The 24,138-nt window shown below is 42.4% G+C and overlaps 1 protein-coding gene across 1 annotated transcript in view; it reads left to right on the forward strand.

Moving 5' to 3' along the window:
* Myo3b (myosin IIIB) overlaps nucleotides 1-8,098 on the forward strand; it is a 336,688-nt gene extending 328,590 nt beyond the window's left edge. The window contains exons 31-33 of the mRNA XM_036185605.1: nucleotides 6,685-6,791; nucleotides 7,166-7,212; nucleotides 7,960-8,098. Coding sequence (XP_036041498.1) covers nucleotides 6,685-6,791; nucleotides 7,166-7,212; nucleotides 7,960-8,098 — 293 coding nt within the window. The remainder of the gene's footprint in view (nucleotides 1-6,684; nucleotides 6,792-7,165; nucleotides 7,213-7,959) is intronic.
* The last annotated feature ends 16,040 nt before the right edge of the window (nucleotides 8,099-24,138 follow it).

Genomic DNA, 24,138 nt, shown 5'->3' on the forward strand with positions numbered 1-24,138 from the left:
CGAGATTTTTTTTTTTCCTCCTGGGCTATACATGTAATTCAGATCTTGCTTTCTAAGATGAAAGGAAAGATACAAATTTTCCCAGTTGCCATGTTATGTCACAAATAATTTCCTTCAAAATCATGAAATTGCTACAAAGAAAACATCCCTGAGTTAAATTAGTGCCTGTGGAAGATGCTAGAGTTGTAAAGTGTCTATGTGGAATATTAAACTAGTTAGATATTTGGCAAAAATTTTCCTTGAAAACTATTTCATAGCTCAGGGGCTGGAATGTGCAAGTGCGTACTCATGCAGGCTTACACACACACACACACACACACACACACACACACACACACACTGAATAAATGAATTAGTGATAGTAACGTACCACTCTTATTTAGATTTCTTCCCTCTACATGGTCTGTTCTCTGGTTCTATCAATCAGCTTGTTGAGGGTTCTAATAAAATAATCTTCTCTAGCATGGGTCACTTTAGAAATTTGGAATCTACCAAGAAGGGAGATAAAAATCGGCTTTTCAAGGCAAGTTTATTGCTATTTTTAAAAAGTTTATTCAGGGATTGGAGAGATGGCTCAGTGGTTAAGAGCACTGGCTGCTTTTCCAAAAGACCTGGATTTAGTTCTTAGCACCCACATGGCAGCTCACAACCATTTGTAATTCTAATTCCAGGGCTTCCAACACCCTCCTCTGGTCTGTGTGGGAACTGCATACACATAGCACACAGACATACATGCAGATAAAATATCATACACATAAAAATAGCAATAACAAACGTTTTTAAAACATCTATTCAATATATTTTGGGGAACCTGCATTTATTTTTTTAACTAAAAACATTTTAGTCATTCATCTTATTTGTAATATAGCTTTCCCTTCTGCTTTAACAATAGATTATAACTATTTTTCCATATTTCCATTAGCCTATTCTGGAAATCTTGTATCTCTTTAAGAGTTACATTGTATTACAGTATTAAATAAGCACTACGCACTACGGTCAAAAAGTTAGAGGTGATAAGTCCAATTGTTTGACTCTTCAGCCTTCTGCTTTCATTAACAGCAATTGGTGGGACAAGTTTCTCATTCACCGTCCAGTGGTAATCCAAACTTCATTATTTCTAGTGGCTGCGTGGTTTTACAGATGAACTAAGGTTAATATGCAGAATTTCCTGTATGGGGCATAGAAATGATTTTCAGTGTTTTCTATAATCAGTGCTGGGATTGAAAACACACTACCCTCGGCTACACAGCACATGGGTTTTTGTTTGTTTGCTTTTGTTTTTCAAGGCAGGGTTTCTCTGTGCAGCTCTGACTGTCCTGGAACTCACTCTGTAGACCAGGCTGGCCTTGAACTCGGAGATCTGCCTGCCTCTGGGAGTAAAGGAGTGCACTACTCACTACTACGTGGCTCACCATTTGTTAAGGTTTCTCTGGAGTTTGAGGCAGCGATAAACTCCATAGGTCCTGCCTGGGCCTAACATGTGTGGAACAGAAGCTCACTGTGAAGGGATGGTACAGGCAGGCCTCTTCTTAACATTGCCAGGTTGTAGGGGAGTATTTCTCAAGCTGACACTCATTTACTGAAATTTTCAACATGGTCAAGATCACTTGTGCTATTTTTACAATATTTTTTTACATCAATGAATTTTTAAAATTTTTCTTTTAGTTTAGGGCTGGGCATATGCCTCAGCTAACAGAGTAATTGCCAAGCATACAGGAAGCCCTAGGTGTGGTGTTACAAGCCAGTCATGGTGTCAAGTGCATGCATCCTAACAAAGACATGTGTATGTCCTTATCCTCTACAAAAGGTGGAAAAAAAGCCACAAAACAAAGATATGTATATGTCCTTATCCTCTACAAAAGGTGAAAAAAAATCCATGACAGAGTTAAAACTAGTTAAGCAATTAGTTTTATATTCTCTTTCATAACCCATGTCCATTACCAGCATTCAGTCCTTCCTAATATTTATCTTTTCTTGTTCTTTCCTACATGTTATACGTACCCACATATAGATTTGTTTACACATACACATATGTTATTGGCTATGTTCTGCAAGCAGTGGAGAACACAATACTAACTTTCTCACAGTATTCATTAAACAGTGATTCCCCCCAATTATTTACTTGTTTACTTAACTTGGATTTTTTCCAGTGACAAAGCACTAAAAGGTGGCTGCACTCTGTAGAACACTGTGACACAGAGACATTAGTTTTAGGAAACTATAATCCCATGCTAAACTAGATGACCAGATTATGACAGATTCCAGTAGAGTATGGAAACCATGTGCTTAAACACCAATGTTCTTTACGTTTATGGGAGAAATGTTAAAGCTGGTGAAATTCTAGCCATTGACTTAATTCCATCTAAGAAGCTAAAGAACAGCCACCCAGAAAACTGAGTTCATTAAAAGCGTAAGTCGAGTCCCACGTCTTATCCAAAGCTCCTCCAGGTGAGAGGGGCAAACGCAAGCCTCTGATCAAGTGTAAACATTGTACAAAGTCCTGCTGAAATGGGCTGAACTCCAGCTGAACCCAGGGCTGTTTCAGAGGAGTCTTTTGAGTTTCCTCGGGTAGAATTCCTGGAACGTTTGAAAGTCTGAGGGAGAGCAGATGGAAGGCTTGTACTGCCGTGTTCACACCAGCCACCTGAACCCTTGAGACACCTGCTCATTCATCTTAGAAATCAGGAAGGGAGGAACACACAGAGGCCCCACCACCTTGCAGAATGCCATGTTGCAGAGTATGGACTTTGAAAGGAAACAGGAAATGGATGTATTGGAACCATCAGAAGGCATCTGCTTCCATTCTGGCAAAACCAGTGCAGTGGACCTGTGCGCCATGCATTATTCCCAGAGACCGGAATGCCAGGGGGGCCCTGGGCCTTCAACACGTAATATCATTCTGTAGGCTAGTTAATACGCTTTTCTTGAGCTTCTACTCTGCTTGAAACTGGTTTGTTTGTTTGTTTTTGTAATCCTAGCACTTGGTAAGCAGAGGCAAACAGATCTCTGAGAGTTCAAGTGCAGCCTGGTCTACATAGTGAGTTCCAAGGCCTGCTATGGCTGCATAGTAAGACCCTGTCTCCAAAAACAAAAATGAAAAAAAAAAAAAAAGCTGACTAGCAAAAATAAAAAAAGATTTTTTAAATTACCACACACACACAAAATAAAGAAATAAGTTTAAAATGTAAAGATTTTTTAATGATGTCTATGTATGTATATAGATATGTGCACATGAATGTGGATGCCACCAAGGCCAGAAGTATGGAATCCCATAGACTGGAGTTACAGGTGGTTGTGGACCCTCTAGAAAAGCAATATGCACTCCTAACCACTGAGCCATCTCTCCAGATGCCCCCCCCCCTTTTAAGGGCCAGTCAGATGGCTCACCAGGTAAAGATTTAGAGTTTCTATTGCTGAGATAAACACCAGGACCAAAAGCAACCTGGGGAGGAAAGGGTTATTTCAGTTAGGAAGTCCGGGCAGACAGGAACTTTAGCAGGACAGGAACTTGCAGCCAGGAACTGATGCAGAAGCCAGGGAGGAGGGATGTTTACTGCCTTGCTTCTCATGGCTTGCTCAGCCTTCTTTCCTTTTTGGTCTTTGTTTTTAATATTTATTTATTTATTTATGTAGATATTTGTTTATTTTTGGTTTCGGTTCTTCGAAACAGTTTCTCTGTATAGCCCTGGATGTCCTGGAACTTGCCTTGTAGACCAGGCTGGCTTCTAACTCAGGAATCTGCTTGCTTCTGCCTTCCCCACCCTACCCCCAACCAAGTTCTGGGACTAGCGGAGTGTGCCACCACACCCAGCAAGCCTCCTTTTGTCTAGCACTCAGGACTCCCAGCCCAAGAGTGGCTCTGCCCACAGTGGGCTGTGGCCTCCCACAGCCATCAGTAATCACAAAAATGCACTACAGACTTGCTTACAGACAAATCATTTTCTCAAATGACTCTAGCTTGTGTCAAGTTGATCTAAAACGACCAGCACAGGCACCTACCCCCAAGTCTGATAACCTCAGACTGACCACCAGAACCTACATGGTGGAAAAGAGAATGGTTCTCTGACCCCCACATGCATGCCAAATCACAAACATGCATAAAAACAAACAAATAAATGTAAAAAAATAATAATGAACCTAAAGAGAGATTTACCAAAAGAATCCACAGAAAAGAGCTGGAGATACGGTTCAATGGTTAAGAGCATTTATTATTATTCCAGAAGACCTGGGTTCAGTTCCTAGCACCCACCTGGTAGCTCACAACCATCTGTAACTCCCGTTCCGGGAGATCTAATGCCCTCTCCTGGGCATATGGCACGTACATGATGCACAGACATAAGACAAAACACCCATATGCATGAAATAAAATAATAATTAAAAAAATTTTTTTCTGGTCTTTCAAGACATAGTTTCTCTGTATAACAGCTCTTGGCCATCCTGGAACTCACTTTGTAGACCAGGCTAACCTCAAACACACAAAAATTTGCCTGCCTCTGCCTCCCAAGTGCTAGGATTAAAGGCATGTGCCACCACTGCCCGGCAATAATTAAAAATTTTAAATAAAAAATATTCCATGATGTAGCAATTCTTCTACAGGGTGTATACCCAAAGGAAAGGAAGTCAGTGTGTCAAAGAGGTAATCTGTGCTCCCACGTTCATTAAAACACTATTTGCAACTACCAAGAACTGAAAATAACCTGGGGAGTACAAGGAGGGAGGAGAGGGGAATCTATGGATGGTGTATAGAATGAATAGAAAATTTGATAAAATTTAAAAAAGGAAGGGGGGAAAAAGAAAGAAAATAACCCCAAGTGTCCATCAGTTGATGACTGAAGAGAATGTGACTCATTCATGCAATCGACAAAAGCGAGGCTCTGTAGTTTAGAACAGCAGGGATAGAACTAGGTATGGCTGTGTGAAGTAAAATAAGACAAGGGCCACACCTGTCATTCGTTTGTGGGATGAACAGGAGTTTATCTCTCGGAAGTAGAATGCTGACTGCCAAAGGCTGGAAGACAGAAGGGGGTGGGGAGGAGAGGTGGTCGGTGGATACAGTTGAAACACAAGTACGAAAGTGTGCTGGGACACGGTGGGCTGGCTGTGTGCCACAGCAATCTACCCTGCATTTCAGAGTCAGAAGAGAGGAGTTTGAATGTTTTCCCTCACAAGGAAATATTAAATATTTGAGAAGGGAGATTTGCTGGGCCTGATTTAAGTATTACCCAGCATATGCATAGAACCATCGTATGGCAACCCAACATGTGTATTTTAACTCTTGGATTTTAGAACACAGCATACAAAATGTAAAAGAAAATTTTTCTCTATAATTTCCAACCAAAGTGAAAGTCTCTATTGAGGTTAAAATATGATTTTAAACACAAATCTCCAATTCTTTTTTTAAGATTTATTTTTTTTTTATTTTGTGTGTATGGTGTCTTTCCTGCATGTATGTGTCTGTGCGCCATATGCATGCAGTGGCCATTGGAGGCCAGAAGAGGGTGTCAGATCCTCTGGAACTAGAGTTACAGATGGTTATGAGTCATCATGTAGGTGCTGGGAATTGAACCTGCATCTTCTGCAAGAGCAGCCAGTGCTCTTAATCACTGAGTCCTCTCTCCACCACCACCACCCCAACTCTTTCTTGTGAATAATTAGCTTCTCATAAACATTCTGTTCATGAAATACCTTCTTTGCAATCCTGTAATGTTCAATATCCTTTGGCAGGTATGTGTGTTGACAAAAAGTTAGAATTAGAGTCTTTTTAAGATTTAAAAAATTAAGTATGTGTATATAAGGTGTGTGTGTGTGTGTGTGTGTGTGTGTGTGTGTGTGTGTGCGTGTGTGTGTGTGCATATGTACATGAGTGCAAGGGCTCAAAGTCAAACCATCCAATTGCCCTGGAGCTGGAGTGACAGGTGGTTGTGAGCCCTCTGACATAGAGGCTGGGAACTGAACCCGGTTCCTCTGAAGAGTAGCACACACTCTTTCCTAGAAGGGAAGTGAACATGGCTTCATCCCCCATGTGGCTTCTAATCCCAGGTTCACTCTAGGTCCAGGGTTTGAAATCAAGGCAGACCAGAAGAGTCTGCCCCATGAAATCGAGCAGCAGTCCCTCTCCTCCTCCCTTATGTCACCTCCAGAGGCCGCATGAATCAGTGGCATGATTCAAAGGACTCCACTAAATACTAGCTCAAGCCGTGTTCCCCTAAAATGCATCCCACTGAAAGATTCGCTCTCCCAGGGAGTATGTGTGCTCCAGATGTCTTTGAACTCTCACTAGAGGATGTGGTACGAGCGATGCCAGACTGCTTTGTTGTCCTTAATGGACTTATCCTGCTCCAGGGACTTTCCTGAGCAGAGGCTGACCACCAACCAGCTTCTGCCTCAGCAGTGTGGACAAACCGATTTGCTTTCTGTCAACTCTGGCCTGATGATTCAAGTTGGAAACATGCAGCAAAGTTACAGATGCCAGCACCATGCCTTACAATTAATGAGTATGAGTGTGTGTGTGTGTGTGTGTGTGTGTGTGTGTGTGTGTGTGTGTGATGACATTTCTCCTAGAAGTAGCAAAGCTCCATTAAAACCAGCCCGGGCTTCAGTCAAGTCCATTTACAGGAAGAGCGATTTCCCAGACCTCTCTCCCTCCACGCAGTGAGGCTTGCATTCAGGTTTCCTCGTTTGCAGGTTCAGAAGATGGCCTCTCACAGAAGCAGCGAGCACCTCGCAGACGGTGTCAGCAGCCCAAAATGTTGAGTAGCCCCGAGGACACCATGTACTATAACCAGTTAAATGTGAGTTCAAAGTGGCCATAAAGCCGTTTTACCGGCTTTGTTTCCAGTTAATAATTCTGTTATTAATACCTGTTCCAGCCCCTCCAGCCCCACCCCCACTCTCCTCTGCTCTCCTCCTGAACATGTGCTCAGGCTCTTTATCTGTTGCTTTCATGTCAGGATGTCTGCCTTCACGGTGAATAATTGATGTGGTTTATCAAAGACGAGCAAGATGCATGCTTCATCAGGCTCACTTGAGCCCTTTGATCAAAAAAATTATGCTGTGACTTCTGATATTATCAGCATCTGCTTGCATTCAACACAAAATCACTTTGAATTAAAAATTAACGACTTGGTGCTTCTCTTTGACTGTGTGTTCTTGGCCCTCTCCACAGGGAACTCTAGAATATCAAGGGAGCCAGAGGAAGCCAAGAAAACTTGGGTAAATATCTGTCTTCTTAGTTTGCAGCAATTGTAAACAGAAGGGGTCCTTTGTGATACCAAAGAAAAGGCACAACTTTCCAGAGAGCCTTCGGAAAATACTCCACCCAGATACTGCCACCGTTATTCACACTAGCAACTCTTCTTCACAGTAGCAAGTACATAAAACTTGAATCCGTTCCATCCAGAAAGGTTGAAATTGTCACCTAAGATGAATGTTATTTCTCTGATCATTCCGAGGAATTGGATTCATAATTAAAGACTGGCTGTGAGTTGTACAAAACCCTCCTTAAGTAAGAACACTTTCCCAAGTACAGACAGGCACTCCCGCCATATTTAATACTTCCTCAGACTTAACACTTGCAAGGAATGATGGGAAGTACCTAATCCATTTGTTTGTCAGCTCACAGTGGAGGCCAGAAAGGGGGGCAATAATTGGCAAGGTTCTGAACTGAGGGGGTCAGGGGTGGACCTGTCTGGAGAGGACACCAGGAGATAGACCACTTAACCGCATAAAAATCAAGTTACAATGTGACCACAAGTTTTAGGTACTTACCATGGCCCAGAAAGGTGAAAAGCTTTATTATCAGACTCAAGATACTACCCCAAATGTGGGGACATTCAGAGCTGGTCAGGGTGTAGCCCAGTTCCAGTCCCCCACCACCACACACACAACTTTAGGTACACCAGAGTTGATCATGACATCTGTTTGATTTCCCTGCTGAAAATCCTCTTTTCTCTGTTGCAGACAAATCAAAGTGCTGGATGGGGAAGACCAATATTACAAAAGTCTGTCCCCTGGGGCCTGTGTCCCTGAGGAAAGCGACTCAGCCCATCCTTTCTATTTTCCCTCATCACCCAGAGGAGACTCTGTTGCTCAACACTGAGCTGTGCTTTCCAGCCCCAAATGTGTCCCAGGTAGAAGCAAGCAATCGTGGTAACTGATCATCTAATAAGAAAGCGGTGCCATGGGGTCAGCTTCTTTGGACACGGTCTGTGCTGGAACCTTGCTGAACAGCTCACAGATCCCTGAAGCATCTGTCTCTTGCTCCCAAGCCCTTTACCTGCCCTGCAGCCTCTGGTCTCTTCATCCTGTAAGAACACCCCTGCTTTGTCAAGGCAGTCCTTCAGGCTCCCGACAGCTAGAAAAGCGTGGACAGTCCCACCACAGGCCAGTTGTGAAATCTGATAACTTGTCTATTTTTCCCACCAAGTGGAATCCAGCAATCTCTTCCCTGCTCTTCTCGAATCCCGCCCACTTTCTGGGGTTTCTATATCTGCTTCCCTCATTTTCAGGGCTTCACTGCTGAGTGCACTGTCTCCAGGAAGAGTGGTCCAAGGTTTCTGTTTAGAGGCAAAAGTTAAAATCTTTCAGATTCTTTCTATAGGACAAAGGAATGCCTCTGTGGCATGTTGTTATGTTGAGAGAGTCTCTGCCTGCTTCCTCTAGCTTGCCTAGAGAAGCCCATCACTCCAGCAACGAAAAGCAGAATGTACAGAGTGAGAATTTGGTGCAAGTTCAGGCCACCTGATTTCATAGCTGCATTCCCTGGTCAGCTGTGTCCACAGGCTGTGACAGATGGCAGAGGACAGAGCTCATCTTGTCCATCTCCGTGTTTCTCAGACCTAGCTCAGGGCCTAGGAGAGTGGACACCCAGTGCATAAGAATGAATTTATTTACAGAGGCATGACTGGCTGGGGAGTTACTTACACGTGATAGATGAGTTACCACTTCTCTGACATATAAGTGAGCTCTGATGTTTTGCTCGTATGGTAATTATAATGGCATTATATGATGTCATATTCAATGGAATTCAGTACAAGCAGCTTTCTGAGCACAAACTCTGTGTAAAGCAATATGGAACGCTGCTTGTGTGCTATAAAAGGAAAACCCTGCCTAAGACTCCTTCTCTAGAGCAGGTGCTCTTAGTATTTTCTTTCTCTAAAATACTTAGTTGATTTGAGGAGAAGCACTTTAAGAATATTAGAAAAATGTTATCAGAAGTTTTTTTCTTTAATGGAGGGCATTATGAATATTTTCCAAAGAGGAACAGTGAAGTGAAGCTGGTGTGTTATAACTTTCCCCGAGGAGACGTGGACAAACCTCTGTACAGCCCAGATGAGACAACAGTGGCAGACCCAAGAGAAGAATCCACCCAAGTCCAGCTGAGGCAGTGGATAAACTGGACTTCCTGGGGCTGGGAGGCTGAAATCCGAGTTAAGAGCAATTGTTCTTTTTTGTTGTTAATATTTTTGTTGTTGCTGTTTTTCAAAACATGGTTTCTCGGTGTAGGCCTGGCCAGTCTGGAACTTGCTCTGTAGACCAGGTTGGCCTCAAACTCAGAGTCTGTCTCTGCCTTCCAAGTGCTGGGATTAAAAGTGTGTGCCATCACCACCAGGCAGGAGCACTCAGGCTTGCAGAAGACCTGGTTCAGTTCCCAGCACCCACATGTTGGCCCACAAATATCTATAATTCCAGTTCCAGGGGATCTGACACCCTCTTCTAAACAAGGCACACATGTGGTACATATACATACATGCAAGCAAAACACTCATACATATCAAATAAAATAAATAAATCCCAAAAGAAAATAATTGAGGTTACAGACAGGAGCATGGGTGAAGGGCTGTCTACAGAGGCATGGGCAGCTTATAGACAATGATACCACCAAAGAATACCTCTCCATAGCAACAACTAACCCCTCAGGGAGAGGCAGAGCCCTGAACACAGCCTTGCACACCTTTCACACTTGCACAAGGAAATGTCTTGCCCTGAATCCATGATGGCAATGGCTGCATCGTGCCCAGAAGACAGAGTTCCACAACAGACATGTAAAGAGCTCAGAAATTATAGTGGTGTAAGAAATAGCTAGAGACACTTTCAGTAGCTTCATTGTGCTTTTTTAAAAAGCTACACCTTGGGGTTTTTCCAGATCTTCGTGTAAAAGGTAAAGTTTATGTGGTGTGAGAATACAGCAGACAAAACAAGATAATTTAGTTGCTTAAGAAATCGTGCTTAGGGTAATTCTGTGATAGTACTTCGCTAGCATGTGCAGGGTTTATTCCCAGAGAACAAGAAAAATGAAGAGAGGAGGGAGGAGAGGGAGAGAGAAAGCTTAGAATACACAGATTTTCTTTGAGGGCCTTTGGAAATTTCACTTTTATCACCAATTAATCTACTTTGTTTGTTTGTTTTTGTTTTTTCGAGACAGGGTTTCTCTGTGTAGCTTTGCACCTTTCCTGGAACTCACTCTGTAGCCCAGGCTGGCCTCGAACTCACAGAGGTCCACCTGGCTCTGCCTCCTGAGTGCTGGGATTAAAGGTGTGTGCCACCACCACCCAGCTAATTAATCTACTTTGATGTAACTGTTTTTCAAACTGTTGAATAAAAATGTTCATAACTTCCTGTATGTCCACACACAATGTAATTGTAAGTCTGCCTTGTTTCCTTCTCACTAAAATGTGTCTACAAATAAAGATCTAAAAAAAGAATCTCTAAATTCTAAGTCAGAGGTTCTGTAATAATTAGATACAGCTGCAACTCACTGTTTGGAAGCTGTGGTTGGTGTCAACTATAGCATGGACAAGGTAGACTATAGACTTTTCTCTTGGGATGTTCATAATGCTGTGAACTTGAGTGTGATTCTTCCCTCAAATAGATGATAATATATTATAACCTGGAACTTCATGTTCATCAAAATAATAACCACATAGTAAAAAAAAAAAATAAAGCATAATCAATAGTCCAGAAAAGCTGTACCAGAAATCTCATACCTCCCCATAAGAAGCAATCATTTAAATACTATTTCTGATTCTAGCCAGGTATGCTGTCCCAGGCCTATAATCTCAGCACCTTGAGAGGCTGAGACATGAAGATGTCAGGTCAAGGCCAGCTTGGGCCACTGCTCAGACTGTCTCAAAGAAACAAAAATTATTTCCAGTACTTCTAATGATTTTCTGCCATTCTCTAAGCGCAGTCACATATCACAGAAAGGCATGACGGTCAATAATAGGCTACACATCCCACAACAAAACATAAGCTACACCATACAGCCTAGGTGTGCAGTAGGCTGGACAATCTAGGTTTGTTTGTTGTTTGTTTGGCTTCTTCAAGACAGAGTTTCTCTGTGTAGCCCTGAAACTCACTTGTAGACCAGGCTGGCCTTGAACTCAAAGATCCACCTGGCTCTGCCTCCCGAGTGCTGGGATTAAAGGCGCATGCCACCACTGCCAGGCAATACCATCTAGGTATAACCTTGGCTACTTTCAGACCTTACCGTGTATAATTAAGCCTTTCTCTTTTGAGCTATCGAGTTTCTGTAGCATCCATGTGACTATCTCTAATGTGAAGAAAGGCAGAGAAACAGAAATGACTCTGGGCATAGAACCTTTTGTGAAATCTGACTGCAGACCCACTGCTCGCCTCCTATGCTGCAGCTGCTTTCTAAGTTGCTTTCTCTCCAGATCTACTTATATCCAATTTTTCTAGCCTTCTTTAAATATGTGTGTGTGTGTGTGTGTGTGTGTGTGTGTGTGTGTGTACAAAATAGGAGACTCAGCTCAATAAAGTATTACAGTGCAACCACATGTAAGCACTCCCGCAGCCTAGAATACCATGTTGTCTGAATACTAGGATATTCCCTCCTCTCCCTAGGCCCTGCACTTCCCCAGAGACACACACACTCACGGCTTTAAATGTGAAGACTTTCTTGACTGTGGATAGAGCTTTATCCTTACAGTGTCCCAAGTCTGTAGTCGGGCTTTGCCTGTTACGTTTAAGTTTCAGGGACTTTGGTAGCTTTGTTTGTTTTCTGAGACTGTTTCTCTCTAAGCATCCCAGACTGGCCTCCAATATGATCCTCCTCAGCCAAACCTTCTGAGCACTAAGAATACGGGTGTGTGCCACCACCCTGGACAGCTTTGGGGAGCTACATATAAATGGAATCACACGGCAGGAAATCCTTCAGATCTCACTTCCTTTATCTAATTGTTCCATGGATGCTGCACACCTATATATTGTGGGATATAAATAGACTGCATGTGTTATCTTGGGTATGTAGTAGTCTAGTGTATGACAATTGACAACGGCATTCTTTTCCTGGGGAAATGTAGATTGTTTCCTATTGGGGGCTATTTTGGAAATCACTGCTGTGAGTATTGCTGCATCTGTCTATCGGTGCCTACTTTCATGCTTTCCTTTTGGCCATGACCCTAGTAGAACTGAAATACAGTAAGGCATGTGTATCTTCACCTGGACAGACACTGCCAAAATATTCTCTGGAGCAGCTGGACCAATCTATGATCCCACTAGTGATTCAAGAGTGGTCCCAGTTTTCTGCTTCGTGTCAATTCTTACTATCATCAGATGCTTTTGTCAAGGTATTCTGATAAGTCTCTGTTAGAATCTCACTGTGATTATAGCTTATATACCCTTTATTGATAGTGACCTTGAACAGTTTCATAAGTTTTGTGGCCATTTTAGATAAACTCCTTGATGATATACACATTTTAATTAGATTAACACCTTTTTATTTAAAGGAACCCACACACGTGTACAGTTGGTTATGTAATGCAAATACTTTCTCTTCTAGATGGCTTGCCCTTTAAAATGCCCTTGATGGGAAAAAGTAAATATGTAATGTTAGCCATCCACTTTGTCAATTTTTTCCATTTTGGTTAGAAATATCACAAAGATGCCTGCCTTCAGAACCTCCAGCAAGTGCTGCTTTTGGCCTCTCTCACTCAGATTTTCCACTCCACCAGAACATTTATGCATTTGTTATGTACAGTGGCTCTCTTGGCCCTATTTTATGAGAAGGACTTTCCCCATTGCTCAAAAACTTCAACATTTACATAAACCATAAGACGGTTTCTTGATTCTAAATTCAATCCACCATTCCAGTGTTCATCTTCATCTTAAAAACTATACCTCTATGACACACTCTAGTATACCGAAGAGCAAATTCTCTGCTTTTTTCTCCTCAAAGATTACTTCATTAGCACAGGCCTTTCGCATTTTCTACAATCAAGTAGTCAATTCTGGAGAGAAAAACAAATGAGATGTCTTTGGAACTATCCATAAACTTCAAAATGGAAGGAATTGACATCTCTGCTAGAGGGACCTTTTGGGTTTGTTTTGTTGTTGTTTTCTCTGTTGTTTGTTTCTGGTTTTAGGGTTTTTTGTTGTTGTTTTTTGGTTTTGGGTTTTTTGGGTTTTTTGGGTTTTTTTGAGATAAGGTATCTCTACATAGCCCTAGCTGTCCTGGAACTCACTCTGTAGACCAGGTTGACCTTTAACTCACAGAGATTCACCTGCCTCTGCCTCCTGAATACTGGGATTAAAAGTGTGTGCCACTACGCCTGGCCCACTACAGGCATTTTTTGCAATCCTCAAATGTGGTTGTGACCTTTTGTATTATCTAAATAGTTCCTCTCTCAGTAATGATTTAAAATCTTATATGAAAAATCTTTTAGCAATTGCGTTAGTTTCATCTCTGTGTGCCACATGTAGTTTGCTGTTATTTAAAATCTTATTTTGTCTTCATTTATAGTCCGTGTGTGTTACCTTCGTGTATTTGTACTAAATGCATGTATGAGGTCCACTGAGGCCAGAGGCGGTACCCTATTCCCTAGAACTGGAGTTCCAGCTGGTTGTGAGCTACTGTGCAGGGGCTGGGAACTCAACCGATCCTGTACAAAGGCCAGAAGTGCTCTTGACCACTGAGTCGTTTCTCAAGCCTTCTAAAATGCTTTGGGTTAAAAAAAAAAAAAAAAAAAAAAAAAAAAAAAAAGTTTTCTATTTGTTGCTAGTTTTTAAGGAAATATGACTGACTTTTTTGGGGGGGTCCCAGCAACTTTGCTATATGTACCCACCAACTCCAGTAACGTCTGAAGATATTGCTGGGTTTTCTACACACACAACAGTATCGTCTATAATTAGCCTTTTCATTCCACTCTGATTGTCTTGATTCACCACCTGCACGGTTTGGCTGCTCCTTTACAGCCGACCTCCAAACAACCACACATTTCTCACAAGTCTCCTGGGTGTCTGAGTGTTGTCATTGATTTTAGCTAGTCACGTGTGTGCCTGCAATTAGCTGCAGATCAGCTAAGCAGCTTAACCGATCTGGGCTGGGTTCTCCTCACACTGGGTACCACAGAGATAGCTGGGTCAACTACACGTGGTCTCTGACTTGCTGTTTCCTCCACAGGCTGTGGCAGAATGTAAGAGACCCAGAGAAGGAAGGAAGGGCAAGGAGAGAGGGAGAAAGGGGAGTCTCAGAGCTGGCACACTGTCAATTCCACCATATTCCTGTAAACAAAGCAAATCACAAGTCCAGCCCAGATTCAAGTGATGAGTGAGTAAATTCATTTCTTGCTGGGTGATAGTGGCACAAGTCTTTAATCCCAGCACTCAGAAGGCAGAACCAGGCAGATCTCTGTGAGTTCGAGGCCAGCATGGTCTACAGAGTGAGATCCAGGACAGGCACCAAAACTACACAGAAAAACCCTGTCTCGAATAACAAATGAACAAAAAAATTCATCTCTTAATTAGAGGAAATGCAAAGTCAATGGTATTGGGCAGGGCAGAATACTGGCAGGGCAGTGAATCCAAGCCCCTTTTTTGAATCAAACTGTGATACTGAATGAGTGAGATTTCCAGTATAGCACTGATTAGGAAGGTTGATAGATGATTTATCTCTTTCCTAACCACAAAGAGAAATCTTCAGCATTTGTCCATTAATTGTGGTATTTGTTGTTCGTTTCCAATCTTAAAAGGTTTTTTCTTATAAGTCATTGAGTTTATGAAGTACCTATCCATTGCATATTTGAATGAACCTGTGATTTTTCTCATTTATTTTGTTAGTGTAGTTACACTTATTTTCTTTCTTTAAAAAAAAAAAAAAATTTCAGTAGCAGAAATTGAGCCCAGAACCTCCTGGGTTCTAGGCAAGTGTTCTATTGCTGGCCTATCCAAGTCACATTACTTTTCTCAAGTTAAACAACCTTGTGCTTTTACATCAAAGAACCTTCTTATATCATAGTCATTTTAATTTATGTTGGAGTTACTTTTTAAAATAATATCTATGCTCATGATGAAACTAACATACAAATTTCCTTATTCTTATAATTTCCCAATTTGTCTTTCTTTGGACAGGGACCTTTCTAAAGGTCCCATAACCTCACCAACAGGGCAAACAACTGGAGCCTACATGTAGGAGGCATTTCTCCTTCAAACGGAGGTAGTTCCCTGGATCAGTGTGACGTGACCTTTATCTCTTCCTACTGGGGTTGGGTTGAAGATAGCAGAATAGTGGCTCTTGTGTGTTTCCTGGTCTTATATATTTGGAATACCTTTCCCAGTTCTTTAATACTAAGGTGGTGTGTGTCTGTGGTGGTGTGGTATGTTTCTTGGGGCAGCATAAAAGCAAGCAGGGTTCTGTTTTCTGATCTAAATTGGTAGTATTGTGTACATTTTGATTGAGAAGGTCAATTTGTTGAGATCCAGAGTTATTTTTAAAAGGTATATAATAATTCTGGTCATTTTGTTGATTTTGTAGTGTTTGGTGTCTTTTAGTCTTCATTTGCTTAACAAATATCTGATCTTTTTGTTGTTGTTTTTCTGTAGATGTGTTTATAATTCTCTTCCAATTGAGGTACCATATCCAGTATCTGCTGTAGATGGCTTAGTAACATCAACTGTCTTTAGGCTGCTTTTACTGTGGAAGTTTCCTCTCCTTGCGATATCACAGATTGTTTTTCTGGGTGTAGTAGTCTGGGTTAGCATCTGGGGTCTTCAGGACTTGAAGTACATTGCTCTAAGCTCTTCTGGCTTTTACAGTGTCCATTGAGAAATTAGCTATTATTCTGGTGGGCCTGCACTGAGCATTCCCTCTTTCAGTTTTCAGTATCCTTTTCTTATTTTGGATAGTTAATATTTTACCTATTATACGGTGTGGAGTAATTTTTCTCTGGTCCTGTCTATTTAATGTTCCATTTACTTCTTGCACCTGGATGGGCATTTCTTTCCCTAGACGAGGTTTTTTGGTTTTTTTTTTTTTTTTTTCCTTTGACTTTATTGAAAATGCTATCCATGCCTTTGGTTATGCTTATGCCATGGATGGTTCTTCTCTTTTTGTGCTCATAATTCATGATTTTAGCCTTTTCCTGGTGTTCCACAGATCTAGTATGTTCCACTTGTATATATTTTTTAATTTATCGTTGACTTTAAACTGAAGGGCCCATGTCCTCTACTTTATCCCCACACCTGCATTCAGCCCTCCACGTGCTCCATTGTATTAATGAGGCTTTCCACTGAGGTTTTATTTGGTTTATTGAATTTTTCATTGCCAGTATCTTTTCAGTTTGCTTGTTCTTCAATTTTTTCTTATTTCTTTGTTGAGTTCTATTTCCATATTCTGATTTGATTTTCTTACTGTGTTCAGCTGTTTGTGTTTTCTTGGAATTCATTCAGGAGATCGTTCATTTCCTCTGTGAATTCCTTCACATGCTTATTCGTGTCCTTTTTGGAATCCTTGAACATATTTATAATCGTTCTTTAGAATTCTTTGCTTAGAATGTCATCAAAGTCACTGTCATTGGAAACCATTACTAAGGGGTTGCTAATTTTCAGAGGAGACATTTCACCTTGGCTTTTTCCATTCCTAGAACGTTTACACTGGGAGTTGCCATCTGGGGTTAGACTATTGAGAATTTCTGGCACTCCTGGGCTATGCTTGTTTGGCACTTCGAGTTTCTTCTGCTTCATGGGTCTTTACTAGACTCTGTTGCTTAAGGTCATTTATGAAGAGACTTGATGTTGATTCACGGATGGTGTTGCTGAAGATGATCATGACTGTGGAGGGAAGGGGCACAGCATGACCTCTGACCTTGCAAACCAGAACCAGTAGAGTGGGGGAGTGGGGGATGCCAGGAGAACTGGTTTCACATGTTCTCTGATAATTAGAGCCATGGTTTGTAAGGTGTGGTGGAGGTTCCATAAGCTGGATACATAAGGAACACTGTCTGAATATGCCAGGGGTGGGTAGCTCACATCGTCTCACTTCCCTGGTCAGAGAGAGCATGCCCAGTGGCAGAGGTGTGTGTTGGGGGTTGTCCTCCTATGGGTTCACCAGCTGAGGTGCCCTGAGGGGAGCTGTGGTTCTGCTGGGAGTTCCAGAGTGCTCTGCTTGCCTGGCTGGCTGAGTGGACAGAGTGATAAATGTGTCCTGGAGGCAAGAAGCCAGGGACCTCAGGTCCGTGTCTAGCTCTGGTGCTCAGGGGTTGGTGGGAGTGTGTGCAAGAGATGAGAAAGAGGACCTCTCACCTCTCCCTGCCAGTGCTAGCTGGGGACAGGAGGACTATGCCCCGGAAGCAGAAGGTCTGGAGACCCCTTGCCTGTCCATGACATTTAGGGATGCTGATGTTCAGCTCTTGCAGGAGTTTACAGCCCTAAGAAGAGTGAGACCAGCACAGCTACCAACGGTAGGAAATGGAACACAAGGTCAGAAGAGGGCAAGGAGGAAGTACGTCATCAAGGGTTAATAGAGAAGAAATGGGCAACTGCCATCCCATCGTGTGGGTCACAGGGCTGCCATGGAGCCTTCAATGTGGGTTAGAGAAAGTACCCCCTCCACTGCACGCGCATCCCAGACACGCCTATGCAACCAGAACAGCCCCAAATGTCCAGGCAGAACCCCAACAAGTAAGGCAGCAGGAAAATTCAGCCTTGATGTGGATGGGCAGGAACACAGAATAAATAAATAAAAGGTAAAAGTGAAGAAGCAATATGGAGGATCCCACAGGCTGCGCTAAGGAGTTTGGACCTAACTAGGAAATAAGAAATCACTAGGCGCCGGGGGGTGGTGGTGGCGGTGGCGGCGGCGGCGGAGCACGCCTGTAATCCCAGCACTCAGGAGGCAGAGGCAGGCGGATCTCTGTGAGTTCGAGGCCAGCCTGGTCTACAGAGCTAGTCCAGGACAGGCTCCAAAGCTACACAGAGAAACCCTGTCTCGAAAAAAACAAAAAACAAAAAAAAACCACAAACAAACAAACAAACAAAAACACTAGGGATTTTGTTCAGGAGAAGTAAACAAAGCTGAACATGAACAGAGCTGGCATTTGGGAAGAACTTATTGCCAGTGACATACAGGGGAAAAGAAGAGAGAGTGAAGATTGCCTGGAGGATTCACAAGGTGGGATACCAAAACTTCAGGAGAGGAAGCAAAGCTGGAATAATAGAAGGTAAGTGGGAGGGAGTGTGAAGCCCTCTCATTCTAGGGAACTGGGGGTAGAGGCCGGGGAAGGATGGATTGAAAACGGCCTTGTACTGGGGGCTGGAGAGATGGCTCAGTAGTTAAAAGCACTGACTGCTCTTCCAGAGGATCTGGGTTCAATCTCAGCACCCACATAGCAGCTCACAGCTATCTGTAACTCCAGTTCCAGGGGTTCTGACACCCTCACACAGACATACATGCACATAAAATAAATCATTTAAAAAATGGCCTCATGCAGAAATGAGTTGGAATCTTCTTCTGCAGTGTGCTTGGGCTGATCATTTCAGGTTCTTCTGGCAACAGACTTTAGTCCCCAAAAACTTGGGGATAAAAGAAAGAAAAAAAAAATCCAAGGTAGTTTCATGACTGTCCAAAATTTTAGCATGGAAACAATCAGAGACTAAAAAGAAACTTCAGGATTGAGATTTAGACTTGAAACGGGAGGGATGACATTTTTCTATGGTCATGAAATAAATCATTCCAAAGTGAAAAGTCAGACAACAGGTGCTTGTTAATCATTAGTCTCTGAAAGGTGGTTTGCTCAGGGCAATGCATGCTAATGTTGATATGTGGGATTTTAGAAGGTGTTTGCCCTGGTGACAGTTGATATGACCTCCAACAGAAAAAGGCTGTCATATCATCTGTACCATTTTGTAGACATTTCCAAGTTCAGAGGCCGTCACTAAAGTAAGTGTTTAGGGATTCTAGTTTTTAATGCACAGAGTACAATTGATTTTACCCTAAGTCAGATTTGTGGGAAATGAAGTTGTTTGTTTGTTTGTTTGTTTTAAATAGATGCCGAATATTTTTTCTCCTGTATTCTTTCATGTTTGTTTAATGACTTGCTCACAGCACCAAGTCCAATCACAGTCAGTGAACAAGGCCCTGGATTCACTGAAGACACCTCAATAATGTCAACACCTGGTTATTGATCAAGCTACTTGGTTGGTAACGGGATAGATAACTGTCACACTGTGCTGACGTTTGAAAACCTGTTTGGCTATTTTTTTACATGAGAGGTTTACATGCGAATGTCTCCCAGATATCTTGGTCCCCAGTTGGCGATGTTGTTTGGGGAAATACGGCTTTTGTAGAAGCCAGATTTTTGAGAGTTTAAAGACCTGTGCCACTTCTGACCCCCTGTCTCTGCCTCATGCTTCCTGGCATGCTGGTTCCTTCTGGTCATGCTGTTTTCTCCCAGCTATAGAAAAGTAACTAATGCTTTACCGAAGGGCCCAGCTAACTTCCGTTTTTTGTTTTTGGTTTTTTTGGGTTTTTTTTTTTTTGTTGTTTTTGTTTTTTGGTTTTTTTTTTTTCGAGACAGGGTTTCTCTGTGTAGCTTTGTGCCTTTCCTGGAACTCACTCTGTAGCCCAGGCTGGCCTCGAACTCACAGAGATGCGCCTGGCTCTGCCTCCCGAGTGCTGGGATTAAAGGCGTGCGCCACCCCTGCCCGGCCTAACTTCAGTTTTAATACAGTTATCAGAAGTATAGCCAGGTTTATGAATTTCATATCATCTGTTTGAATCAGAGACAAGCTGTGTCTTTCAAGCGTGACTGAGAGGAACCCCTTTGGTTAGCTGCTGGTCAAGTGGACCTCTGGAATTTACTATGCTCCACACCAGCCCCTTGGGCAATAGGTGCCAAGAATGTCACTCTTCTTCACACAAGCTTCAGTTGACATTTTAGCTCACTCAGACTTGAAGGTCTGTGAATTCACCCCTGAGGATTTGCAGCAGGTGGTCTTTATGCAAGGGCATCCTTGGAGTCTGGGTTTTTTTCTCACCTACCCCCAATGCTCTGACACCTGAGCTCTGGGTGAGCCAAGGGCCAGGGGATTCTGGGTACCAAGAGGCACTTTGAGAAATACTGGTATAATAGTCACTAGTCTGACCTCTTATGAGCTGGGTTCAGAGTCCAAGAACCTCTTCTCATCTGTCACCTCTCTCTGAAGAAGGGAGATTCTGCCCAGGATCCCCCTCCTCCAACACATGCGCACATGCATACACCACCACCACTCTGCAGGTGAGAAGGACAGCTGTGTCTCTGTGCCCTGGTCTCTTTCTTGTATTTTTATGGCTTTCACACCTACACTGAGGTGAAAAACCATGCTAATGTCCAGCTATAAATGAGACAGAGAAGATGTATACACTAAGACTAAAGGAGTGTTGGTAGGGACAGTTTGATCGGGGAGCCAAACCATCCGGAGAAATCAGTCAGTGTCTGTGCCATTCTTATGAGAAGTCGTTTTTTTCCCAAGGTGATAGGTTTGTATTTGTTAGGAGAAGCGGTCAGCTTGCCTGGCAGGGCTTATTTGAACAAGAAGACAGAAAGGGGAACAGATCCACAAATAATATAAGGGGAGCAAACACGTAAGACAGAGCACTCGTACATTAAAAATAAATAAAATAGAGTCGCTTTAACTTGTTAACAAATATTATGATCTCCCTCTGCAAACAAGAACGTGGGAACAGGTATCATAACATCATGGAATATGTCTGAGTTTGTCTCTTCTCTCTCCTGGCTCCTCTCAGAGCCCATCTGAAGACTGAAGCTATCATGGTGACTGATAAGCTAAGGTATTCCTAGGGTTAAAAGGCTGGGGACAAGGTCTCATCTATAATAAGAAGAGGTCTCCCTGACCAGCACATTGCGAGCACCAGGTGACCCAGCTCTGCCATGGCAAGTTGGGTGTCAGTCCATGTCTTTGGGGGAAGCTAGCCCTACAGCGGCAGAACGTTCTGTGTTAGATCTGTCCATGTCTCTAAAATGCTGTAGAATTGCCATGAGCAGACCCTAGTAACTGACGTGTTTGTTGGCGATTCGTTATTACAGTGAAGGCACATGGCGCGGTGGGGGGAGGGGGGAGGGCTTCAAAACTACCAGAATGATAGGCAACAGAAGTGTACATGTCATCACAAGTAGTAGTACCCTCTCTTTTCGGTCCTCATTGGCTTTTTCCAAATACTACCCAAATGATCCCCAGGAGGCTAGAGGATCCATTCTGCCGCCAACAGCCTTTGTGTTTGTAGACAAAGGAGAAAAGGTCTTTAATAAATAGGACAATCCTTGTTAAATCAGAATTCACTAATTAGACAGTATTACGGTTCTCGATGGTTTAAAAAAAATTCCCGGGGCTGGAGAGATGGCTCAGAGGTTAAGAGCACCAACTGCTCTTCCAGAGGTCCTGAGTTCAATTCCCAGCACCCACATGGTGACTCACAACCATCTGCAATGAGATCTGCCACCCTCTTATGTATACATAATAAATAAATCTTTTAAAAAAAATTCCCTCTTCATTGTCATGATCTTCTGCTGTGTTGAGGAGTAGCTTAGTGCCACAGTGCTTGTCTGGGTTTAATCCTCAACACTGAAAAATAATAAATACACACAAACACACATGCATACATACATATATACATACAAGCACACATGCACATATACATACATACACACATATACACAGGGATAGATATATGTGTGTATAATGAATATGAAGAGTAATTAACTTTCTTAGCTTTTCCAAATTAAGGGTTTGAAGTGCTGCCCTTAGCCTCTGAGTCTAGCAACATTTTCATGTAGGAGAAGGGAGGTGTTAATTTGTTTATAATGTAATTGTGTAGTAACCATGATGTTTTCTTTTGTGACTTCATTTTTCAATAGTATCCACTTTACATCAGATGATAATGTATTAAATGCAATATTCTTTTCTTTTTAAAATTCTATCATTGGGGCTTTACATAACGTCAGAGAAACGGTCCCCAGAGTCAGTCCCTGCTCTTCCCTGCCGCGTGTCCCTCTCAAACATCACTCACTACATTACCATCATTGCACAGAACAGCTTAAGCCAATCAAATGTTCTCACATGTTTTCACTCAAGCTTCTCTGCAAGCAAAAATCTGGGAGAAATTTTCAAATGGGTTTTTGTCTCTAATTCCTAACAGTGAATTGCTTCCTTTGGGAACTTGCCATGATTCTATACAAAAGGAGAAAAACCATTGTGGAAATCACCAGGAACAAGCGAGGTTGAAATGAAAGCTAGCTTGCCAACCACCTGCCAGATGGGAAAACATTGACCATTCAACAAACTGATGATGATTTGAATGGCCCAGTATTTTTTTTTTTTTAACAGAGACATAAGTTATACATAGAAGATAAATTGCCTGAGTGTCTGATTCACAAAATCGCCAGCACCATCTAATGCTATTTTTAAAAATGGATGAATGAATACATATCTCTATTTCTGCTTTCTAGTCTGAGCTAGAAAAAGCTACTACAACATTATGATCCAGGCCTCATTACCTTGTTAATTAGCTAGCATTTGTAAAGTGCTTTGAAGATGAAAAGCATCCTATAAATGCTAAGAATTATTAAATAATATGAGAGGAAAATCATGAAATAGATACATTGTTAACATTAATTTGTATTTTATCTTTGCTTATCACCGGTTCCCTCACAGCTGACATTTAGGGCTGAACTCTAGATAAAGGCTAGCAGAGGGCCTTGTCTCTCAGCTGTGACTCAGGACAGCAACAGGCTCCAAAGGCATACTTTTCCCCAAGCGAGTTTTCACATGGAAACAAGTTATCCAGAGAGAGCCCCAGTTAAACTGCTGGAGTGGTAACTAGTTAAACAAGTCACCTCCTGCCGATAGTTAAAAGAAGAGATGTGTTAACTCAGCAGCGGATAAGCACCTCTGAAGACCAGTATGGTGTGGTTCTAGCCAGCAATCCCACCAGTTGGGAGGCAGAGACAAGAGCATCTTTTTCGAGTTCAAGGCCAGCCTGGAATACACAGAGAGTTACAGGCCAGCTGGAGCTGCATGGTGAAACCCTGCCTCAAGAAACAAAATAATAAATAAAACAAAATTCCTGCTTTGTTCAAAACAGTGAAAAAGACACCAGCCAGCGCATTTTGGATGTGAAACACGTGACTCTCCTTTGCTCCTGCCCCTGCGTTCTCTGTCCGGTCGCTGCGTCTCTCCGGACAGTACATTGCGGAGTGTTGACTGGTCTCTACATCTTCCTGTCATCAGAACAAGTTAAACCACGTCTTCTGAAGCTGCAGACCGACTCCCTGTCATCTCTTCCTCTCTCCCAGTGCGAAGTGGGCAGGAGGCAAACCAGCGTTCAGAAGCCTTTGGCAGCCTGCCAGGGGCTGACAGGGAGAAAAGGCTAGAGTAAAAAATTCTTAAAATATGCCTTTCAAAAAAAAACAAAAAACAAACAAAAAAACAAACAAAAAAAAAAAAACCAGGAACTAACGGATGGAGAACATTCGAAGTATTCGCCAAGTGTCTAATTGCCTGAAAGAGAGTTAACCTCTACAGATAGCGGCCGAATCTTTATTGTGGAGCCAGCTTCGGTGATACTAAAGTTAATCCGGAATCCTGTTACAGGAAACTCATCCTTATTAAAGTAACATTAAGTACTCCCTTTTTATTGATCTTCCCCTTCAGCTTAATGATAGAAACTTACTGATGTTTTAATAATAACCTCACAAGCTTTATCTCATTTTACTGTAGTGGGACCCTAACTTAGCAAAAACATTTTGCAGATGTCTTTAAAGGCCGGGGGAGGTGGGAAGGGGGGAAAAAAGAGACTCAATTGAGCTGCGTGTTAACAAAGATGGCTGAAAAACTAAAAGATAAAAG

The sequence above is a fragment of the Onychomys torridus genome, chromosome 4, assembly GCF_903995425.1.
Source record: "Onychomys torridus chromosome 4, mOncTor1.1, whole genome shotgun sequence".
NCBI classification, from domain to species: Eukaryota; Metazoa; Chordata; class Mammalia; order Rodentia; family Cricetidae; genus Onychomys; species Onychomys torridus.